This window comes from Artibeus jamaicensis, unplaced genomic scaffold (genome assembly GCF_021234435.1).
Source record: "Artibeus jamaicensis isolate MK-2021 breed Jamaican fruit bat unplaced genomic scaffold, CSHL_Jam_final contig_1998, whole genome shotgun sequence".
Taxonomy (NCBI): Eukaryota; Metazoa; Chordata; class Mammalia; order Chiroptera; family Phyllostomidae; genus Artibeus; species Artibeus jamaicensis.
The window spans coordinates 23,700,173-23,724,102 of NW_026521407.1; the positions used below are offsets into that span (position 1 = coordinate 23,700,173).

Here is a 23,930-nt window from a genome sequence, read left to right on the forward strand (position 1 = left end):
TTTCCCACACCTGCTGTAGTTCTCCAAGTGCTCCCTTGAAGTTGCCACAATGCAGGCAAGTAGCAAGCGTAGTCAGCGTCCCTCTGTGAGTCCTTCCCGTCTCATCTCTCTTCCTGCCTTTCCTTTCTCCACCCCTGCCCCTCAGTGTGCAAGGGGGACTCTGGTGACAAGAAAAGGATTTGAGGAGTGGGGCAAGTGAGAGTGACAACACATAAATGGGAAAATCTGGGAACTCCCCAAACACACAGAACCCACGAATATTCACACATCTGCCACGTGGTGGACGCAGTCATGACGAGGGAGGCAAGTCCGGAAGGACCTGCAAGAGAAGCCATGACTTTTCTGGACATTGTTCATTCCTTCCTTCCTCGCTCACCACCATTAGTGACCTTACTCACCAAGGGTCCAGCCCTGCTCCAGGCACCGGGGAATCAAGATGAGTCAGGTCTGGGACCTGCCTGGAGGCTTCCAGGCCAGCAGGGGTGTCAGCCAGTGGTAGCCGTCAGTCACTGCCGAGACTCCTCCTCTGGCCTGCAAATGCCAGGCTACTTCCAGAACAAGGAAGCAGTTGCCTTGGCCTCTGCGGAAACTATCGGGTTGACCCTGACTTCGTGCCTGGAAGGAAGACCCCATCTCTATTTGGAGTCTACCGTGGTCTCTTCTGTGAGGATCAGGATTGAAGTCAACACTTGAACCGAGTGGTTATTTCACTTTATCTCATTGCTCACCTATCATCCCATTTCACACCTGTACCAACTAAGACACAGAGCAGTGAAGTCACCTGCCCAAGGGCACTCTTTAGGGAGCGAGCGGCTGGGATTCAGATCTGGGCTGACTGGCTCGTGCTCTTAACCATTCACTACGTGGCCTTTCGGGAGAGGACAAAGAGGAGGAGCGGGGGAAGTGGAAGGGCAGTGTCCCGCCACCGTGACGGCTGAAGTAGGAGAACAACACCCAAGTGGTTTGCGGGTGTGGCATCAAGTCCTGATTTTGCCACAAGCTGTGACTTTTTCGACAAATCACTTAATGCCTCAAAGCTGGCTTCTTCCCCCCTGTCATTCCTGTATCCTTTTCAAAACATTTTTTTTTCTTGATTTACTCTTTATTGTATTTTTCATTACCATTTAGTCCCCTTCTACTCCCCTCCCCCCCAGCAATCGCCACACTGTTGTCCGCGTCCATGAGTTTTTCCTTTTTTCAGAGCCTTCTTTTTAATCCGAGAATTTTGATGCAATGACCTCTGAGTTCCCTCTATTTTCAACAATCTATGACAAAACACCAATTACAATTACCATGGTGCGTGCTAGGTGGTTAAGAATTTTAACCCTTTTATAAAAGTCACTGAGTGGGAAAGAGGTGAAATACAGAGATGGGGCAATTCCTAGGCAAGGCCAAGACTGGAGAAAATATGAATCACAAATGGAGGAGCCCCGTTAGCAACGCGCCCACAGACGGCGAGGAGTGTCTGTGGATTTTGCTACCAGCCAGGTCTGCCCGGCACTTGCTGGGCCTTGGGGGAATGCAGATGAGAATCCAAAACCCGGCTCTAGCCCATTAACGCCTGGGCCTAGAGACCACTGAGGGGAGCCCACGAAAGGCATGCTGGGGCAGGAGGTGCTCACCATCACGATGTTGGCCAGGTGGGCAGAGACGAGCGCATACACCCCTCCAGAGGAGCCCACGACCGGCGCGGTCATGTCAGCCACGGACACCGCCAAGGATCCTGGGGCAGAGAGAGAGCGAGAACTCGAGAATGCTGGAGGCAGCTCCCCGCCTCCCGCCTCAAGCCCACAGATGCCACAGCTTTGGGGTTAAGACCCCAGAGCAGAAGGCTCCATCTCCCCCTCCCTTGATCCCACGTCCCCTTGGAGCTCCCTAGAGGATTAATTTATGGCTTGAAAGAACCATTTGATTCAAACTTCTCCTCTTATAGATGGGAAACAAAGACTCAACAGCGGAAAGTGAACATCTGACACTCAATCCAACCTCTGCCTTCCAATGTGCCATCTCAGGGTTCTGGGGCAATGACAAAAATGACAGGAGTAGCGGCCGCAGAAACAGGGGCCACTTACGGGGCCCTGCATGTCAGACACTGGCCAAGCAGAAATGAAGAGACTGAGCCCAGAGTCACCCGGCAGGAAGAACTGGCACCTGGACTTGAGTCCAGGTCTGCTGGTCACACAGCCTGTGCTCTTGGCCTTGACAGCAGCCAATCCCCCAACTGGCGCCGAGGTCAACTCCCCCTCTGCCATCACTCTCTCTGCTCTGCAGCATCTAGAGACAGCTGAGAGCACCTCCAACCTTCCCCGGGCTGAGCGCGATCACAGAAGGCCAACAGGATTTCCAGAGCAAACAGGGCTTCTTCGGAGGGAAAAAAAGTCCTTGAAAAATCCCCAGGAAGAGAGGGAGAGAGATGATGTCATACCCTCTGGGGGAAAGAAAGGTATAGACTCTTGGTCCAGGGGATGACAAACTTTTGTCCTGGGAGGAAAGCTGGGCAGAGAAGAGATGGGAAATGTATTGTTCTGGTCTCATTTCAGTGTGATCAATGCTTTGGCTTCCAGGGAAGGACATGGGAGACTAAAAATAACTGGGAGGTAGAGCCCAGGGCCCAGAGGAGGAGAGGTGGCTGGCCTGGGGAAGTGTGCAGAAATCTCCGCTGGAAAATGCCTGCAGGCTCATGAGCCAATTAGCAGCTGTCTGGGTAGCGAGCGGAGGGCCGGGCAGGAGGCCAAATTGGGCAGGTTCCACAGGAGTGGAGGGCCCACTACTTGCCTCCTAAGGAACCAGAACACCTGACACACTGGGTATGGCGAGCCCTGTAACATCATCCGCCTTCTCCCCATGTACCTGCCCCACCTCTCCCAAGGCTCCTCGGCTCACTGAGATCCTTCAGAGAAGAGATCCCCGCGACAGATTCTTGGTCTCAAGGGGGATGTGATTTCCCAGGAAAACTCAAACTCTACACGGAGAACTCCCAAGTCCTCCTGCCCTCCCAGGGCAACTATAAATCTTTCTTCTCCCCTTTCATGTCTTCCCTTGGGCTTTAATTAAGTATTGATCTATTGTCAGATAGCTTTTTTTAAAAACTGCCTAGCCACGGGGTCAACCATATAGAAGAGGGAGAAAAAAATCCCAGGGTGGTAAATAGACAGGCAGCAGGATCTGCATGACAAAGGATTCCCACGCTCTCCTGGGCGCCCGGCTGGGAAGGCTGCATTGCAGGGCAGCCGAGGGCTGGCTGCCCGAGCTGCAGGCTCCTCAGCTTGCTCCTCATTAATTACCGTTGGGGCACAGAAAGGCTCCCTGGCCTGGCCTCTTCCCTCAGCACAGGTCCCTACAAACAGGCCCAGATCCTGCTCCCTCGGCCTCCCCAGTGACCATCCACCAGGGGAAGAGGCATCGGCCTCCACACACTGACCTCTCCTTCACCCTACCGGTGGATCACAGTCCTGACCTCAGGGTCAGGGGTCAGCCTGGGATCCTGGAAGAAGTATGGAGTGGGGGCGTGGCTGGCTAGTTGTGTGACTGTGGGCATCGCTCCTGAATTCTCCGGGCTTCAGTTTTCCCACCTGCGAAATGAGGAGGTCCCAGGCTTTCCAGCTTTTGAGAAGTGAAGCCCTTTTCCAGTGGAAACCTTACCTAGCTCCTACCCCATGGAGCACAGCACAGACAGCAGCTCTTGCTGAATGGGGGTGGGGCCTGGGAAGCAAACTTTTGCCACCCCCTGGAGGGAACCTCAATGGTTCCTCTCAGGTTAGAAAAGCAACAATTTGAGTCTTGGCCTCAGGTCTAGGTCTGAGGCTCAGATATTGGTTCTAGCATCTTGAACCAGTGACAATCGGGGACCCACCTACCCTACCTTTGTGGCACAGACTTTCCTCAAGTGACTACAGACTGGCCCTGGACTAGAGGGACTGGTGGAGATCCGATTCAAACGCGGGCATGTATGCATATCCATATAGTAACAAAGGCCATCTCCGGCAGGCAGCCTGGGCCAGGCAGGATTCCACCTAACGGACGACAGTTCAGTAAGGCCAGATTGAATTCCATGGAGCTAATTCCAGGGCCGCACAGCATGGGGAGAGAGTAGGAAGGCGGAGGGACAGACCACACCTCCGCACAGCAGCGGACCAAAGTCCAGTCTGGGCTATGAATCCCCCCAAATTCTGGGTCCATGCCTGCACATAGATAAGCTCATGACTTTGCCATAATGTGCAGTTGCAATCATTGTAGCCTGGAACATTTAAAGCAGGTGCTCTCCAACACCTCCCTTGGCCATTAAAAACACCCAAATAAAAATTGGCAGAACATCTCCCTTTAAGCAATGTAACTTTATTTGTGCTCTTGCGTGCTCTTTCATTTGCTCCACATGTATTTGTGCTTAATATGTGCCAAACCCTGTGTTAGGCTCTGGGGATGCACACGTGACTTATAATCTATATAATCTACAAAATAAAAGATTGGTGGAGCATTTCGGATAGTGGGTTTTAAGAGAGTTAAATGGTTAGCCAGCTAATTGTTAACCAAAGGTGAAATGCACATTGGCCTCCAAGCACTGGTCAAAAGCACAGGTGAAACAAGAGTTGCCACCCCAGGCCTAGTACTTCTTAGCTGAGCAAACTGAACAGGTCACTTCACTGCTCTGACGCGCCTGTGAAACGGGGGTGACAGCACCCACCTCTTTGGAGGGCCGTGCCGAATACAGCAGAGGGTCCAGGTGAACCCTTTGTCACGTGCCTGGAATCCTGGACCTTCTCAGCAGAGGTGAGCTCTCATAGTTACAAAATGTGATGGCCTTGGATTTGGAGTATTTTCATTGGGCAGGAATTAAAGGGGCAGGGACTGATGCCTATGGAGACCTCCCTGGGTTTCTAGCCATTAAGGGATCTCCACAAGGGAAATGCCTGCCTTTTGGTTCTCATCACAGGGCAGTGGTTTAGAGTGCGGCCTTTGGGGTTAGACGGCCTGGGCGTGAGCCCAGCTCTGCCACTCCCAACTGTCTTCTCGGGCTCCCTAAGCCTCGGTTTCTGTATCTGTAACAAGTGAAGAGTAACCGCACCTGCCTTACATCATAGATTTTCTGTGAGGGTTAACTAAAATAGGGCCTGCATAGGGCCAGCATTCGATCACTGGCTATGCAGCCAGGGTCTAGCTGTCTGTGAATGGGTCCCCTTTCTGAGCAGAGAGGGAGGAAGGGGTGCGGGCGGATCTGTTAACTCAGTCTTGGAGACAGCACGCTATGTTCTGACGACAGTGCCCTTGGGCCTGCACAGTGACCCACGCAGCACAGTGTGCACCCAGAGCTCTGTGACGCAGCCCCTCACTGTTGCATTTAGCGGGCAAGCTCCCCTGAGCACCCCCCCACCCTGCGCTGGTATCACCGGGAAGTGACACTGCACTGTCCTGCTGTGCGTCCTCTGGTTTTGGTGGGGCCCGAGTCTTTCTGAATCGTATTTCAGTCTTCTGGCTTAGTGGCACTCCCATCTAATTGACGACCAACAGCCAGTGCTCTGCGTGTCTTTCCTGTTCCTCACCATTAACCATCTGGGTCTCCAAGTATCCAGGTTTGGAAAATGTGGCCATAAATCCCCAGATGTCAAGACCTGGGGGGTGTGTGGGTGGCTGAGTCAGTCTGGCACACAGAGATGCTCATTAGACCTTTGTTCCAGGACGTGGAAGGTGCTGGATTCTGGGACAGGCTGGTGTGGGTGCTGTCCAAGGGGGCCAGGATTTTCACCTCAGCACCTGGAGCAGTGAAGGAGATGGCGCGGGACCAACATCCAGGCCGAGGCGTCAGGAATTAGCAGGCCGGCCTGCATGGTGGGGTGAGGCCCTTCCCCTTTTGATTCCTAGGCCATGTCACTTACTCCCGGGGACCACGCCTGCCGGTTGTTTACAAGGCTGATGGTGTCCCACTCTCCTGATGACAACTTTAATGCTACTCAGAAAAGATTAAGATCTTACTCAAACATACATACAAAGCTCCCTTGGGCACAGCTGTCAAGGTGAAGAGCTGAGGCGGCAAACCTTGTTCAAAAAAAAAAAAAAACCTGCCCAGCAATAAAGTTGGAACATCATGAGAGATTCCTGGTGCAGACTTCCTGCACAAACCTGCTCTACTCTCCCCAGCTCACCCAGCCTGCCTCACCTTGCACTGGGGAGGGAAGTCAGGCTGCCCCTGAGCTCAAGGCCATGACCACCTGCCATGAGAGCTGAGTCAGCCAGGGGCCCCAGACTCCTCGGGCTGGCACGAGCGCTTACTACCTTCTAGGCCAGACTCTCTCCTGTCAGCAGTGAGTCAATCAAGGGGACAGTGGCCAGGTGGGCAGAGGCAAGATCTCCCTTTGGGTACAGGTACTGGCTGGCCAGGGAGGCAATAGGCTTCATCCACAGTGTGGGTGTGTCTACAGGGATCTCGCTCTGCCCTCACACAGTTTATATAACACCGTTACTCCATTTGTTAGCTCACCTCGCCATCCCAACACCCTGCAGACAGATCTTATTAGCTCTCTCTTAAGGCTTAATGGGGCCAAGGAATTTCCCCGAGTTCACACAGCTACAACATGGTGGCATAAAGACTGAAAGCCAAGTCCTGCCTGTTCCAAATCCTGTGCTCTCCTCTCCAGAGAGGTGGGGAGATTTGCCTGGGGAACAAGCCCAGTCAGTATTCAGGAGCTTTGGTGATGAGGGTCCTGGGTCCTCTGAAAGCCTGGGGCTTGCCTGACCCCATGAGGATTCCTGGCCTGCCTGGAGAGGTTTCTCCTATACACTAGGGCCCTCCCACCTACCTGCCACAACACCGGCCACGTAGACAAGTCCAATGCGGGTCGCTCCATGCACCATCTCCAAGGGCACCCCCACCAGGAGCTGCAGCGCCACGTTGAGTCCCAGGTGTTCTACCCTGCACAGAGAGGCCACACTCCATTCATCTGTCTATCCATCTGGGCATCTACGCAGCAAACACTGTGCACCGAGATGCTGGAGATGCAGCAGCGAACAAACCCTATACCTGCCTTTGAGGAGCTCATGGTCTGGGATGGGGGGCAGGAATTACAAGACAGACAGTTCACCTTGGAAAGACTGTTCTTTCCATACCTTTCCCTCCACCTGAGGCGAGAACACGTGCAGGGCCTGGGCAGTAACTGGCAGGGTCTGCACTTGTCACAGTGAGAGAGGCTAACCGTGGGCAGGATCCAGCAACTCCATCGGTTGACATGAAAAGCCAAGGCCCAGAGAGGGGCACTGACTAGCTTGGAGTCACAGAGCTGGTTAGTGGCAGGCTGGTACCACAGCCCAGGTCTCTGCTCCACTCACCAGGTCACAAGGGCGTGCTGGCTTGCTACTGTATTTGTAAAGAGCTACTGATATTTAAAGAGAAAGCTGCTTTCAAAATAAATGCAAGCAAGCATTAGATATCTCTCTGAGAGCTTAATAATTCAGTTATTTTTATATATTTAAATATGTCTATGTATTTAAATATTTCATTTAAAACCTGATGGGGGAGGCTTCTCCCTCCTGGTGTGAGAAGGGACCCGTTCTTCCCCTGAACGCTCAGGGCTGGGCTTTCTCACCCTGAAAATGCCTTCCTTTTTACCCCATCACGTGACCCGATCTTCTTGCTAAGTGGGGTCGGGCTGAGTGCATAGGCTACTAGAGAATATCGTAACATCGCTATTATTACATTGATGTGCGCTTTCGAGTTTACAAAGCACTTTAACATCCATTAGCTCATATAAACTGAGCCCAGAGCAGCTGGACAGCTCCCTGGGGATGCTTAAGTTATCGGGTAACAGACATGTAACAAGGGGTCCGGACAGACACTGGCCTGGTCTGCAGGGCTCCGTCTGGAGGCCAGCTGCCCCACTACAGGCAGGGCACGTGGGCACCTGCTTCCCCAGGAGGTGCCTGGGAGGTAGCTCGTGTCTCAGATCAGGCTCTGTCCTGAATTCCCACCGTGCCAGAAATCTTCTAGTCCCTACCGCACCCCCGACTGTGCCAGCAAAAGGATTCTAGATTAGAAATCCAGACACAGTTACTGAAAAGGAGCTGCATGGTAGCATCGGGCTGACAGACAGAGAGACTTCAGAGGTTTTCTGGTCCCGTCTCCTTGGTTTACAGCTTAGAACTTGAGTGGAGAAGAGGACAGATGAGAGGAGCCCAGAGCTCCTGTTTCCCAAGCAGAACTCTTTCTTCTCTACCGCAGTGACCGGCCCGGAGTGTGTCCAGGTCACCCTGCTTGGACTTTCCCTACGTGCTGGCCAGCTGCCCCTATCTCCTGTCTATTGCAGCAGCAGTCAAGAGCCCTCCATCAAAGTCACAGGCCCTCTCCCTGGATGCAGAGCCACTCCAAGCTTTCAGCTGGCAAAGGCAGGCAATGGACAAGGAGGCCATGGAGACACTGTCCATCCTCCTTCCTTACCCCAAAGAGATCAGGGAAGGCCGGAGGGAAGTCCTGCAAACAAGGCAGGTGGTTCCAGCCCACGTGCAGCCTGGACAGGAAAGTCCCCAGTTCCTGTTGTCGCACCATCAGTCTGATGCAGGACGTGCCTCCCTCACTCTGCTCCTTAGCCCTGTGAGGTTACAGCCTGGGACACAGCAGGCAAAGCAAACAGCCTGTGCCAACTGTTCCCTGTGGCTCAGAGTAGAGACATCCATCGCAACCGTCGGAATATCTCCTCACCCAAGCCTGCCCCTGCCCCCGCTGACAGTGCAGCCCATTAAGGTCAGTGTTGGTGCCAGTTTCGGAGGCTCGGCAGGGAGGCTCACAGTGGGGCTCCCTCTTGCCACTGCAAGTCTTTCTGTGGAGGAACGGGAATGATGGAGCCTCGAGGGCCAGAGGGATCCTCTTCCCATTTGCAACCCAGGGCTTGCCCAGACTGACAGTGAGCTCCTTTGTGTCTCTCCCTAGAGAGGCCGTAAAAGACACCACAGAGGTCTGGTGTCCAGGGCCTCCGCTGTTCCAGCTCAGCACTTCCACTGTGTAAAAATGGTCTCCGGCCAAGAGAGCGCTCTTCACGGGAACTGGGTCTGGGGAGTGCCCTGGCCTTACACGGGTAAGGGGCGCCGGTGAGAACTGACGGCAGGCCAGACCTGAAAGAGGCCACACGGCTCTGTGAACAGAACTGTATGCGCTGCCAAAACTCTTCAAGAAGACTCTCAGCACATAGGGAGAGCAGTTGGGAAGAAGGCTGTGTCAATAAGTCTGTCCTTTATTTCACTGATGGGGGCACTCACACACACACACAAACACACACGTGCAGTTTATGGATAATGAACTTGGTAACTGACCACATTTCCTCTTTGCTTTGGCCACTAGGAAGCTCAGAAAAAAAATTATAATCCACTTTTAGCAAGTACACAGACTCACAGGCTGTGAGTGTTTGTGCTGATTTCACTGTGGTGTTATGCATTTTCCTCCCTCTACTTTCCCTTTCCCATATGCTCTCAATAACTCCTGTGCTGGTATTAGGTGGGTTCCAAGAAGCCACTTCAAATTCTGTGTCCAGGGAGGTAAACTAAAATATATATTTCAAACCAGGCTATCTGGGGCACTTATTTTTCCATAGGGACTTAAAAAATTCTTTTTTGCTTATTTATTTTTAGAGAGAATGGAAGGAAGGGAAAAAGAGGGAGAGAAACACTGATCAGTTGCTTGTCATATGGGCTCTGACTGGGGATGAACCCACAAGCCAGGCATGTGCCCTGCCCGGGGATCGAACCAGCGACCTTCTCTGTTGCTGGATGACAAGGGCTCCCTAGGGACTGTTGACAGAACAGAAGGAGATGGGTACTCACCCCGCGTGCATGAAGATGTACGTCAAGTAGCGCCAAGCCTGTGCTCGGAGCTGTGGGTGGTAAACCAGCGCGTTCTGCAGGTAACGTGGATGGGTTACCTGCAGCACGAACTGATCCAGCGACACTCCATTGTAGAGGAAAAAGGCAACCTGGATGAAAGCACAGGACAGAGAGGGCCTATTACTGAGTGAAAAACTGCGCAGGAAGCCCTGTCTTGTTGACATCCGGAACCCTCCCTGGAAGTTGTCTTCTGTCCTTCTCAGTTAACGAGGGACGCCCCTGCGGCCAGCGCTTGGCCCAGCTTCGACCATCTCTACCCACTTCTGACTGATCATTTCGTGTTAGAAACATTCACAAAACGGTCCCGTGATCTCTGCCCACACTTCCTTGCTGCGAAGCAGGAAGCGCTTGGAAGATTTTAAACGTTAATGCCAAGAATAATTCACATACCTATTTGGGGGTAAGGCAACTCCACATAAGTTGATTTTTAAAAACTCATAGGTAAAATACATACAGCATACAGTTTGCCATCTGAGTCAGTTTTGAGTGTACGGCTCAGTGGCATTAAGCATGTTTACACTGTTCAGCAACCAGCACCCCCTCCACCCACGGAGTCTCTCCAGCCTGCAACACTGACAGTCTGCGCCCTTCAAACGTTAGCTTCCCGTTCTCCTTTCCCCAGCCTCTGGCAACCGCCGTTCTCCTCTCTGCCTATGAGTCTGGCTACTCTAGGTGTCTTGACTGGCTTATTTCACTTTGCACAACGTCAACAGGGTTTATCCATGTTGTGGATGAGGGCGAAATGTCCTTCCTTTCTTACGCATGAATTGTATATATAAACCACATTTTGCCTATCCTTCTTCTGCTGATGAATTCTTGGGTTGCTTCCACATTTTAACAACTGTGAGTAATTCCTTTAGGAACACAGGTATACAAATGTCCCTCAGAGTCCCAACTTTCAATTATGTGGGGAACACACACAGAGTTGGAACTGCTGGATCACGTCGTAATTCTAAGTTTACTGTTTTGAGTAACCGTCACACTATTTCCCACGGGGGCTGCACAGTTTTAACGCTCCCACCAAAGGTCCACCAAGACCCCGACTTCTTTACATCCTCTCCAATCCCCCGCCTAGGTTGACTTTGCAGATGACTGGCATACTTATTAAAGCCCTAAAAGGTAACGTAACTTTTTTTTCCTGGAACACTTTCTGATACCCATCATTCGTGTCCCTGTGTTCTTAATCAGGATACGTGCATAACCTTTTAGAGATGCCTCTGGTTCTGGTCCGGGTTACAGGACTGATGTCTTCTTCAGGACTACGTTTAAACTTTGTTTTGTTCTCTCCCAAGGTTCTTACTTCTTTTTAAAAAAAATATTTCATTTATTTATTTATTTTTAGAGAGAGAGGAAGGGAAGAAGACAGGGAGAGAAACATCAATGTACGGTTGCCTCTCGCGCACCTGCTACTGGGGACCTGGCCTGCAACCCAGGCATGTGCCCTGACTGGGAGTTGAACTGGTGGTGACCCTTTGGTTCACAGGCCAGCACTCAATCCACTGAGCTACACCAGCCAGGGCCAGGTTCTCACTTCTTACTGCTGGCTGGTAATGAATCCCTTCTGTTTTCTCCCTGTTATGGAATCAGAAAATCAGGTTTCTAGAACTGCATGTAAAACAAAAACCCTAGGCTTTTGTATAAGGACTTTGAAATAGTTATTTCAACATTTTCTTCTAGACTGGTGGTTTGAGTTTACATAGCTGAGGGTTATGGAAATTTGAAACCAATCTGGACATAGAATCTGGCTTCTCTGGATAACCTTGGACAAATTATTTGAATTCTCTGGTTCTCGATTTCCTGATTTGGAAATGGGGATATGAATGCCCACGCTTCCAGGGGTGGTCATGAGGTTTGAAAGAGATTAAATGCACGAAGACGGCCAGGGGCCAGGCACGTGATCCGTGAAGGCAGCTGCAATTAGTGTTGAGTTAAAACTGCCTGTGCTGAGCCAGGCCTGGCTCAGGCCCCCCAGCTGCTAGACTCTCCTGGGCTCTCTGGGGAACCGTCCTGTCCACCTAACAGGATGCGGGTGGCCTGGCAACAAACACAGCTTCCAAGGCAGCTCGTTATTATTTGTCCTCAGATAGAAGTTAATAAATAGACCAACACAGTAAGCATTTGCAGAGAGTCCAAGAATATCTCAGAAAAATTGCAACTTCAATGTGTGCGTGGATGAAGCCTTAACAGCAGAGGCACTCTGGCCTGCAGACCAGCTCTTCTGATTTAGGAGGAAAAAAAGAAGAAGAAGAATGCTATGAGGCTTAATGATCTTGCCGTTTGATTGGGAACTTTACAGGAACATGTGCAGGGGTGGTAATTAGGCCTGTGCCTCTGGAAGAGAAATAGCGGGGATTATAAAACGCCACAGGGATGCAGAGCATCCATTCAGGAGCTGGGGTTGGGGGTCCTGTGGGTTCTTAGGGTGAACAGCCAAAGGAATTCAGAGTTCCTCGCACATGGGCACTGATTCAGAAAGAGGTGCCTTTGGGTCCCAGTTGCAAGAGCAGGCTTTTAGGATAACAATGGGTCTGGATGATCCCCCTAAGGGGAGAATATTCCTTCAAAATATGGTAAGGCCACCTTTACCTGTTCATAGACACGCCCTCGTGTGTGTGCACGCGTATACACACACATGTGTGACATGCTTTGGCGTTCCATTCCTGGCTCAGGAGGGGGCCTATGAGAGAAGGGGCATAGGCCTGCTTATTCCTGCTTCACGGGTGGAGGACGGAGGCCCAGGGGAGCAAACAACTGGTCCACATTACTCACTCGGGGAGGAACTGGACTAAGTGGGCTTTAACAGGTTAACCTGACTAAATCCATGAGCTTGCTCCACTGCTCTGTGGCAGTTGTTTGGGTGGGGCGGTCACAGGGGGGTCTGCTGCAGTGCACGCTGCTGGAAGTAACAACCTCATAACACTGCAACGCCAGCTGCTGTTGGCTCCTCAGCCATCGCCTTTTGGTGGAGAAGACGCTGCCCTTCCTCTCGTGATCTCAGCCAGCCTCCTGGCCCCCACTCTGCCAAGGCTGAGCAGCCCCTTCCCCACCCTCGTCCTTGCCTCCAGCAGCGTGACCGTGATCATGAACCAGGGCGGGGGGCAGCAGGTGTAACTGTCGTAGTACCACTTCCGGTCAATCTCCCGGGGCAGGGTCTCGTAGGCCACGTGGCGGATCAGTCGCTGGGAGAGGTTCAGCCCTTTCTCCTCCAGCAGCGCCTTACTACAGAGCCTGCGGTTCCCCTGCAGGATGGCCTGGCGGAAGCTGTTGGACCGCTTGTTGCTCATCTGCAGAGGACACAGGGTTGGGGACAGGGTTAGAACCAGGGTCTCAGGGGAGCCCCAACCCCTTTCCCAGCCAGGACAGTCCTTAGACCAGCCAGGCCTAATCTCGCCTTTCTCATTCTTCTGCCACACTTCACAAGAAGCAATATTCACTGAGCTCCTACGTGTCCTGGACTGTTCCAAGCCCTTCACATGTTGGTTCATGTGGCACAACTAGTTTGTACAAGGACTATGAATGTCCCTATTCTACTAGATGTGGAAACCAAGGCACAGAGATGGGCTTTGGGAACCCATCAAGTTCAAACTTAAGGCTCCTGAGCCTGTGTTCATATATTCACTAAACTTTCCTTCCATCCGCTCATCTCTCATCCATCCATCACAATTTCCTGAGCAACTACTAAGTGTCAGGCACATTGTCAGACACAGGGGACACAGGGGGCTGAAGACAGATGAGTAATCAGCAATCACCATTCAGAGTCAAGGCTGCTGCAGGAGCACACAGAAGGGAGCCCAGCCTGGTTTCAAGGTGGTCAGGGAGGGCTTCCTGGAGGAGGTGAAATCTGAGTAAGAACTGTAGGCCTTGGCATCCTCATAAACACTAGCTTGGGACGAGGTGGGCAGCCCTCGGGGACTTCCTCAGAACCAGAAACTAAAGCTGTGCCTGCAGAAGGTCCCTACTCCCAAGGGCCTTCAAGGAAGCCAGGCCTAAGGACTGGCCCTGCCCTTGGCACCCTGAGGATGCCTGACTCTGGAAAGCCCTGGCTGCCTGGTCTAGCAGTCAGCCTGGCTCCTAGAGAACAGAGGCAGCCTCGCTGACTCCCAGCCTCTTGAGGCCTCTGCCACCTCTCACCTGCCCTCCTTGACCTTGGTTATAGAAGAATGTCCTAGAGGCATGGTCCTCCCAGCCCCAGAGCCCACAGTACTGCTCAGGTGGCTGTTCCACATAGCTGGGGTGGGAATTATCAACATATTCCTGGGACCGTGAGCCCAGCAGTGGACATAAGGCTAAACCTGGAGGCAGCAGTCCAGAGAGGGCTGGCCAGGTGAACGGGGCCAGGCCAAGGCAGAGGGGCTTGAAGCCCTGTCATGGGAAGGCAGCAGCTGGGGAGGACCTGCCTGCAACCCAGGCCAGTGGGAAGCACTTCCCTCTGTTTGCAGTGTCCTTCTCCCTCCGGGGTTCTGCTATCTCATCTTTGAAATCTGCCTTAAATCCCCAAAGTGCCTTTCCCAGATGAACCCCTTCCAAGAGTCCCTGTTCTCACCTGCTCTGCATCTACAAAGCTTGGGCCTGGCTCCTTGCAGTGGCTCCTGTAAATCCAGGCAGGGTTTGGGCTCCATGTACACTGCAAGCCCAAGACCGGGTCATATTGGGAAGGATTTTGTAGCCACTCTTACCAGACTCTCTCCCAATCTCTGACTGAGCCTATGCACAGGGGCGTGCATTGCACACACACTCACATACCCACAGCCACACCCTGAAGACCGGTGGTGGGGACGGGCTTAGCAGGAGACCAGGAGGAGCACGGTGAGCATACACACACTCCCCACTCACCTGCACCTACTATGTGCTTAGACCTGTGTTAGGCGTGGTAGTGACCATGGTCTTGGGCCTCACAGAGCTTACAAGGAGAGACCATGTGTAAACAGCAGCAAAGGAGGGGGTCATCTCAGTTTTTGGTGCACAGCATTATACCCAGGTTGTGAGAATGGCCACCAGAGCTTGGAGAGTACTTCCTCAAGGACCTATAGTTAGTAAGCCAATCTCTTCTTCCAGGTGGCCGCACTCACGCCAGGCCTCACTGAACAAAGCCCAAGCAGGACTTCAGTCCCAGTCACCCCTCTGCCAGGCACCCTTGCCCAGCATGCAAGCTGCACACCCACACACGGCGACCCTGGCTACCTGGCTGTGGCGTGATGTGGTCTGAGCTGGAAGACAGGCCGGGCAATGCCCTGGGGGGGGGGTGGTTCTGAATCAGGCTGGTTTTCCCTGTCTGGATTGGGGTGAGGAAGGGCTCACAAAAGATGCAGAGCTTACCTGCTGGAAGAACACTATAGACAACAAAGTCTTTCAAATACCTCACCTTGTTTAATCCTTGCAACAACCCTCAAGAAGGTATCCTTTGGCTTCTTTTTACAAATGGGGAAACCAAGGCTCGGAGGAGTTTCCCCAGTGAGTGTGGCAAAGGCAGAGCCTGGAGAGGGACCAGGTCTGCCTGCCCCCAGGCCTCGAGCGCTCTGCCCAACCCAGAGCTTCCCTCCTGGTGACCGGTTCTTCGTCCTGGTCTCCGGGACGGCCCAGCTCACGTGAATCCAGGCGACAGCTGGCCGCTCCAGCTCAGAACTTACAGAAATCCCAACAGTGACAAGTAACCTGCTGTTGTGAGTTCACACAGAGGACCCCAGGATCTGCTTGCTGGAGACGAGCATCTCACGGGCCCAGCCACACCCTGACTCTGCTCTGGGACTTTGGGGTGTGTAGCAATCGTGCCTGTGCTGGGCTGGGACTGAGCCCGTGCAGGCTCAGACCTGTGGCTGGTCTTTGGTGGCACCGCTGGGCACTGAGGCCCATGGCCCACCCCCACGGCCTGCCCTGTGGATCCTGACTGCCCCCCATCCCCACCCGCATAGCTCAGATCTGTCCTCTGCCCTCTGGCAGGTCTGCTCCCTGGGTCCTCTCTGAACAGCAGCAGAATCTACCGCTGCTCCCTGCACTCGTGTTAATCTCCAGGCAAAGGCAGGTCCTCAGCCAAGAGGCAATTAAAATAAGTCCAAAATCTGGGCATCCACATCAGAGAGCTCAGCTGGCAGTGACAGGCATGAGTGGTGCCGACACCAGTGAACGTTACACCGGTCATTCACCTTCGCCCCCCCACTCCATGGGTGACAGGAGAGGTGACTATCTCCATTTCAACAGGGAAACCAAGGGCAGACTCCAGCCTTGTGTTCGTCCTGTTGTTTCATGTAGCGTCTACTGACATCCCAGCCATTCCACAGCAGGTGACATGATTCCTGTTAACCCCACTGAACTGCATTCCAATCTCACCCCAGCAAATACACTGGGGGCTACCCCAGTGGGACACTCTAAGACACCAGACCGTGGGCAGGATCCTTGGGCTTCCTGTCTCCATCCATCCAACAACCCGGGACAGCTGCCAGCAGGTCTGATGCGCTCCGGCCTTAACTGGTGTGCCTCATCACTCCTAGAGAGGTGTGGCCTGGGCCTTCCCACATCGACGCCCCAGGTCCTGTCCTGCCAATGATAACTCCCACCTCCCACTCCTGGCCCTTTGTTCTCGGTGGAACTGACCCCACTTCCAGCTCCAGACGTGGGCACTGATTGGTTCGAGTCAATGAACACATCCCAACTGACCCAGTCTGGGCCAATGGGAACAGAGGAAACCCTTTGTATGGGAGCTACCACAAGAAGAGTTCCTCTCTTTTCTTGATGATGAGGCCGGGGGGTGGGGTGTGAGGGCTGGCACAGCTGCAGCCACTTTGCTGCCACACTGGGAGGGGCTGGAACTGCCAGGGGCTTCTCAGAGTGTGGGTGGACACTGCAAAAGGCAGAATGGAGAGACAACGAGAAACCAGATCCTTGGCAATACCATGCTAAGCCTAGATTTTTCAATACTGTGGGCCAACAGAGCCCTTTAATTGTCCAAAAGGTTCCGAAGCCACAACCCTCACCCCAGAGCACTCACCAGGTTGACAAAATCCTGGTAGCAGATCTGCCCATCCGCATGGCTGTCGGCCAGAGCCAGGAGCACCTCCCTCTTGTGCGGGTCCAGCTTGGAGCTGTGGCTCTCCAGGAGGCTGCGAAATTTGCCTGTGCTGATGTAGCCTGTGTTCCCGGGGTCACACTGAGAGAGAAGCACAGACAAGCAGGGGCGTCCCCCTCTCAGCACTGGTGCAGGTACCCCCCCTCCACCGCCACTCACCAGCTCCTGTCCCCAGCCCTCTGCCAACAGAGGCCCAGGTGGTGCCTGGGGTGTTTCCAAGGTCCCCATGGGAAATGTCCAAATAGAGCTTGGACAAGCACTGAAAATCCTAGAAGGCCCTGGAGACCTTTGAGATCATCTCATCCACGGGTCTGGTGTGTGCGTAAGGAATCTGAGACTCAGAGAGGCTAAACTCCCTCCTCTCCACCCTTACTCCTGACTCCAGGCACAGGAAAGCAGAAATGAACAGGCACAATGAGCAGAGGAGGATGAGGGACTTCTGGGGCTAGGCCAGGGAGACTCCAGGGGGAATGTTCGAGGCCTGGGGAGCAGGGAGCGCAGCCCTGCCGGCCCCACAGCCCCACACACCGCGCAGGGCAGGGCTCTCCAGAGGCACTGTGCTCCGTGTTGGTCGTTTGTGGGCATCAACCTGCAGCCCTGTGCACACATGGGTCCCTCTGCCTAGAGTTCCCTTCTCCCTCACCTGCCTGGGAGAGCCTGACTCACCCTCTGCAGCTCCTTGGATGTCCCTGGCTCTGGAAGGGCTCCCCTGAGCCACGGTCTGCACCCTGTGCAGACCTCCAGCCCCACCCCGCACTGCTCTCTAAGTGCCTATGTTGACTCACTAGACTGCCGGCTCCTCAAAGGAAGCATCACAATGCATCCCCGGTGCTTAGCACAGAGCCCGGCATAGTGAGCACTTTACAACCAGTAAATATTTGTTGGGTGAATAAACAGCAGACGTTCAGCCCCGGCTGGTGTGGCTCAGTGGATTGAGCGCTGGCCTGCAAACGGAAAGGTTGCCTGTTCAATTGCCAGTTAGAGGAAATGCCTGGGTTGCCTTCCAGGTCCCCAGTTGGGGGCGTACAAGAGGCAACCGATGGATGTTTCTCTCTCACATCAACCTTTTTCTCCCTCTCTTTCTCCTTCTCTTCTCCTCTCTCTAAAAGTAAAATAAATAAAATAAAATATTTTTTAAAACCGTGGATGTTCGGATGAATAGATGGGTGCTAATTTTTCAAGGAAAGTCTCATCAGCACAGTCAGAAGGAATTTTATTCATCTCTCCCTGAGAAACCCATAACCCTCTGACCCTCTTCCACAGCCCCCCTTTCCTCCAAAACCCACTCAACGTCCGCCCACAGCACCCACCCTGCTGGGCAGAGATGCCACCCACCTCCTGTGGACGCCGAGAGCGTGTCTGTTCACGGGGCTTCCCCACTCGAGCTCGCTGCAGCCCGCAGACACTGCAGTGGGTGGCCGAGACTTTAAAAGGCAATCAGACGCCTCAGCATCCATGAGTGTGACAAGGGAGCCCAGAGGGCCACACCCACGTTCCTTCCTTCTCTAGATAAAGCCAGTGAGGACTATCTGAGGAAGGCTGACTCTGTGTGCAGCAGTTCTTAGGCAATACGGGAGAAACAAGCCAAGAGCACAAGTCAGGGGCCATTCCAGTTCTCCCCGGGGCTCAACAAGAGAGGACACCGCTAAGGAGGCCTACTCAAAACTCTGGGCCCTGGCTGGTGTGGCTCAGTGGATTGAGTGCGGGCTGGAAACCAAAGGGTCACCAGTTTGATTCCCAGCCAGGGCACATGCCTGGGTTGCAGGCCAGGTCCCCAGCAGGGGGCATGTGAGAGGCAACCATACATTGATGTTCCTCTCCCTCTTTCTCCTTCCTCTCTAAAAATAAATAAATAAATAATTAAAAACCCCACACCTCTGCGTGGGTCCCCACCCCCAACCCCAGGTCTCAGGGAGGTCACCTGTGTTCGCATGATAGAGGGTTTCAGAAAACTCAGCCGCCCTTGCTTCATCAAGGCCTTTCAGAATGAAAATACTTAGTGTGTGTTGTGTTTTCATGGGGCCAAACACTGTTCTAAGCACTTTACTTATTTTTTTTAAGATGTTATTTGTCTATTTTTGAGAGAGGGGAAGGGAAGGAGAAAGAGTGGGAGAGAAACATCCATGTGTGTGGTTGCCTTTTGCGCATCCCCTACTGGGGACCTGGCTTGAAACCCAGGCATGTGCCCTGACTGGGAATCAAACCAGCAAGCCTTCGACTGGCAGGCCAGCATTCCACCACTGCACCACACATTTCTTTGACTTCCTATAACAACCATATGAAGTAGGTCCTATTATTATCCCCATACTACAGACAAGGAAATAAAGGCACGGGAGAGGGGCACAGGGCCAGCAATCAGCAGCGCTGGGGCCCCACGCCCAGGCTGCTTTGCGCTGCCTCTGGTCACCCCCAACCTTCAGCCCTCAGAGCTGTCCTGCTGCTCTGCATTTAAGGGTCAAAGCGGTGAGCACTGATCCGGGAGAGGAGGGGCTCTAGGAGTCCCACAGGCCCGCTTGAAACAGAGACTTTTAAAGTGGAGAGGAGCCTAAAAAAGTCACAGTTCTGACATTATTCAAACGGGAAAGTGAAGCCCGGAGAGGCAGAGTGGCCACGTCAGCAGGGAGGGGCCACCTTCTCTGGTGCCTGGGGCCCCTCCCATCCCCCTTGGAGGACTCACTGGCCCGGCCTAGTTGCACATGGCCCTCGAGCTGGGTGGGCTGATGGGGGATGAGGGAGGGGGTTAAGAGGCAGCCCCGAGTCCTGGGAAAATCCATCCTCCGCCCCCAGCGAGCACTGCTGGAGGGCAGCAGTCCCCCTGCACATCGGGGAGTCTCTCCTGCCGCAGTCCAGGGGGAGGAAGCCCATTGGCCTTGCATTTGATGGGAGCAGAGATGCTGATCCCCTCTCAGGGGCTCCCTGGAGGCTGGGGTGGGGGCCGTGGGGCGGAGGGGCTGAGATCAAGCAAGGGCCCCTCTCCTTCACTCCAGCTCCAGACAAAGAACCACCTGCTCCCCGCTCCCCCTCCCGGGCTCCCTGCTGTTGTCCCAGTCACAGGGGCTGCCCTGTGGCTCCCCAAGCCCCCACCCCCGCCGTGGCCTGCCAGTCCTGCCCCAAGCACGTACAGGCTCCAGGCTGCTGAGAATGAGCTGGAATGAGGCCGAGCCTCCCTTCTCTGCCAAAACCCTACCTTTCAGTGCCAGAGCCAGACAGGCCAGACAATGGGGGTCATCGCTACCCTAATAATGAGGCCTCAGGGACGAAGGAGGCTGACTAATGGGGAGGGACAGGCAGGATGGGGCCGGCTGCCTGGGCTCCACAAAATGTACACAGGACACCTTCCAAACCACCTGGGAAAATGAGGACAAGAGCAGAGGCTGACAGTGAGCATGGGGCACAGGGGCAGGCGGGAGGCAGAGACAGAAAGTGGGAGACCAAGGGGAAGGAAACACAGAGCGACCACAGAGAGGGTGTGTGTAGAGGGGAGTGGGACCCACTGCCCAGGAGGGAAGCTGAAAGCTTCAAAAGAGGCTGCAAGGAGCAAGGCGAAATCCCCATCTTGCCTCTGCCACTACCTAGTTTGTGTCGTTTGGGGTAACCATCTGGAGCCATAATCACCTCATCTATCAAGCAGGGCAGTGTCCCCTCGGGTCACGGTGGGTGAAGCAAACACAGGGCAGCACTATCTGGGGCCCAGGGTCATCCGAGGTCCAGCTCCATCGCAGCACAGCTGGGAGCACCCCAGTGACGGGGGGCCTGGTTGGCCCTTGGGGACACACTCCCTTCAAGGTCAGCTATGGGGCATGAGATCCCAGCAGCACTGTGGCTTGGAGCTTTTGTGGATACAAAGCTCTCTGTCCTTGAAGCCCCATGTTCTGGATTCGCCCACTTTCGGCAGTGGGGTGCTCTCGGGATGGTCTGGCTGGGTGGGTTGGAGGAAGCCTGCCCAGGGCTGGTCTGGGGGTGGTGGGTGGGCCGCAGGCAGGGCCCCCCAGGAAAGCCAGGAGTCGTGAGCATCCTAGCAGCTGCCTCCTGAATAGGGCGGAGAGTGCAGTGCAGGGAGGGGGGGCTAAGTCCACATTCAGCTGAGTGAAGGGCACTGGGGACTGAGGGAGAGACACAAAATGAGGGGCTGCCCCCCGCAGCTCCTGCCCACCTGCCTCAGACCTGAAAAGAGCTGTGAGAGGCTCCGAGGGGACCTTAATCCCACCAGCACCCAGCCCTCTGGCCCCTTAATCCTCCACATCATCGCCTGAGCCTGGGCCCCACACGCGGTCAGCCACACAGCCCACCCGGGACCCCGTCCTAGTGCACGTACGGCCGAAGCTGGGAAAAGGACCCACCAAATCCTTTCTGTATTGGTGCCATTTGGGCCCTTCCCCCCTCTCCGGGGCAAGGAGCAAGGAGAGTTCCAGAAGGAACCCCTCCTCTAGCGCTATGCCGCCCGGGCAGATCCCTCGGCACACGGCCTCCATTTCTCCATCAATCACGTGGCAGCAACCCTCCCTCTCCAGGGGAGTAAGGGGGTGCCCCCCACCCCACAGGCACAGCGTGTGCAGATGGGGGTGGGGGAAGAGAAAGCCCAGCCCGAACAGCCCGTGGGGGTAGCTGATCTATTCTGTACCAAAGGGTGATGGGACACTCAGAATCAGGAGAGGCAGCGCTACATTGGGGGGGGGGGGGCACAGGTGTTGGGGGCGAGGTCTGTGCTGTCGCCTGGTGACCCTGGGGAGAAAGGTCAGGGAATCAGAACCCATGGTCCAGGAGAGCTGAGAGGAACCACCCTGCACGTGTGATCTGCATAAACGACATTTCCAGGGCGACTACCTGCCCAGTCCCGGGTCCCAGGAGGACCCTCTCCCTACCCCTGACCTAGAGAGGTTTTTGCACCCCTGTGCAGACTCCTAGGGGCTGTGACAGGACCTCTGAGACACAGTGGTGGGAAGCGGGGGTTCTGAGCATCCCGCCCCTGCCAGAGCAGCCGCACTCTGAGCTGTGTCACGCATTGGCCTTCTGCGCCCTGCCTGGTTCAACAGCACAGCAGGAGCCGTGTCTGCTGGGAACAGGCGCTGCCCATCGAGGCCTCCTCGCCCTGTGTCCTGGCTTGCCTGGGGCGGCCTGGGTCGCACCTGCCAGGTGAGCGTGGCCGTCACAGCGCCCCTTCACTCTCACAACGGCCCCAAGTTCGATGATAGATTGTATCACGTCCCTGCCCCCGTTTTAACCTCACAACAACCCTGTGAGGTGGATATTGTTACGGGCCCCACTTTGCAAGGGGGGAAACACGGGGAGGAGAGCTGAGCAGGCCAAGCCTGAACAGCTGGTAAGTGGCGCAGAGGCCCAGGGGCTGCGCTCTGCCATCGGCTAAGGGATTTGGGAGACCCCAGTTCGACCTTCTCGTTTGTTTAACAGGAGTTTACTGAGGACTGACTGCGTGCCAGGCATCACACTCAATCTGTGGCTGGGAAACCAAGAGGAGTCAGCCAAAAAGAAGTGGTTCAAGATCACACAGTGAGGGAGTGATGGGCGCCGGGCCCCTCCCTGGGGGTTCGCTGGTCCAGCCTCGACCTCCCTTGTTTCTCTCTGTCCTGCTCAAGTGCATGAACTACAACTGGCCCGGGGGCTCCCCAGTGTGCGTTTGGTGGAACACCAGGCCTAAGATGGCGCACAAAATCACGGTTCTGGGACCCCGAAGTCTGGGAAACCCTCTGGGAAGGGCGTGATGCAGAAAACCAAATCAAGACTCCATAAGGTTTTACAATGAGAAACCAGTCTGATTTTGCTCAGCCAGCATTTCCCAAACTTTGGGCAAAAATACCACAGTGTTTTTTCCATAGCAACACTCCATGGAACACTTTTTAGGAAAAAATGCTGGTGTCCATCACAATTGAGGCATTTTTCCCCCTTTTGTGACCCTGGGCCCCTTTGCTGGTGGTTCCACACCAGCCTCCTGCCCCTTGAGGGGCACAGGCCCCCAAGGCAGCTGACACTTTGGTCCTCCAGCAGTTAGAAGTCGGCCGGATGGCGGCCCCAGCCAGAGGGTGGGAGGAAGGCCGCCGCGAGGCCGCTGAGCTGGGCTCTCTGGGAACAGCCCTGCATGAGCTGGGATGTGCCCGCTCAGCACCCGGGACAGCGGCGCCGCTTCTCCCTCCCACCGCAGGGCAGCGAGCCAGGCCGAGGCGTCGGAAGTCACCCAGCAGCACAGAAGCGGAAGAGAAAGAAAGGAGCACATCTGTTCTATACCCACCCCCTGTGTGTGATCTGCACAAACGGCACTTCCAGAACCAATGCACATCTGGTCCCAGCTCCCAGCATTTGAATCCCCTTCTCTCTCCCAGGAGGACCCCCCCCCTTTTGCTGATCCACAGGAGCCCTGGATCTCAGCGAGGGGTGCGGGCTCTCTCAAGGGCCCCAAAGGCAGCACCTGTGGTGCCATCGTGGTGAATGACTCTCGGGTCTGGAAGGTTGGGACCTGGAATCAAAGGAAGGCTTCCATCCCCAGCCACTGTCTCTTCTCTGTCCACCAGGCCAGAAAAGAGCCCTGGGGGATGACCACAGGGCACGTAGGCTGGGACCCGGGAGGTACAGGCAAGCTGCCCCTCCCCCCCGGGGGTGGGGGGACGTTCACCATGGCTCCTCGGCTGGCTCCTTGCATCATTACCGGGCCTCTGAGCAGAGCAGTTAACGAGGCTGCCTGGGGTTTATGGCTCAGCAGAACCGTCCCACACAACAGCCAGAGTGTATTCACCACGGATATTTACAGCCCCGTAAATTAGGTCCAGGCCTGCAGCTGCGAGGTCAGGAGGCGAGCTTACAGGAGCGGCAGCTTTCCCTTCCAGTTCTCCTTCCTCAGCGATGAGGGTGATAATTCACCCCATAGGGAGAACCACCGCCCACCATTCCCCTGACCTGGGAAATACTGATTTCCACAAGTACTTTATTACTTCTCACACCAATCCTAAAGTAAGTGTGATTAGTCCCATTTGACAGATACGCAGACCAAGGCACTAACCGC

General features: G+C 54.5%; 1 protein-coding gene across 4 annotated transcripts in view; it reads right to left on the minus strand.

Annotated features, from left to right (window-relative positions):
• Positions 1–23,930, minus strand: part of RHBDL3 (rhomboid like 3) — a 61,485-nt gene that overhangs the window by 28,371 nt on the left and 9,184 nt on the right. For 3 of the 4 annotated variants that reach the window (XM_053656383.1, XM_037143327.2, XM_037143326.2), the window contains 5 exons: positions 16,841–16,999; positions 12,918–13,142; positions 9,799–9,947; positions 6,792–6,904; positions 1,623–1,723 (listed from right to left, as the gene is read on the minus strand). In XM_053656383.1, coding sequence (XP_053512358.1) covers positions 1,623–1,723; positions 6,792–6,904; positions 9,799–9,947; positions 12,918–13,142; positions 16,841–16,999 — 747 coding nt within the window. The remainder of the gene's footprint in view (positions 1–1,622; positions 1,724–6,791; positions 6,905–9,798; positions 9,948–12,917; positions 13,143–16,840; positions 17,000–23,930) is intronic. The other variant, XM_037143328.2, reaches the window with a different exon arrangement.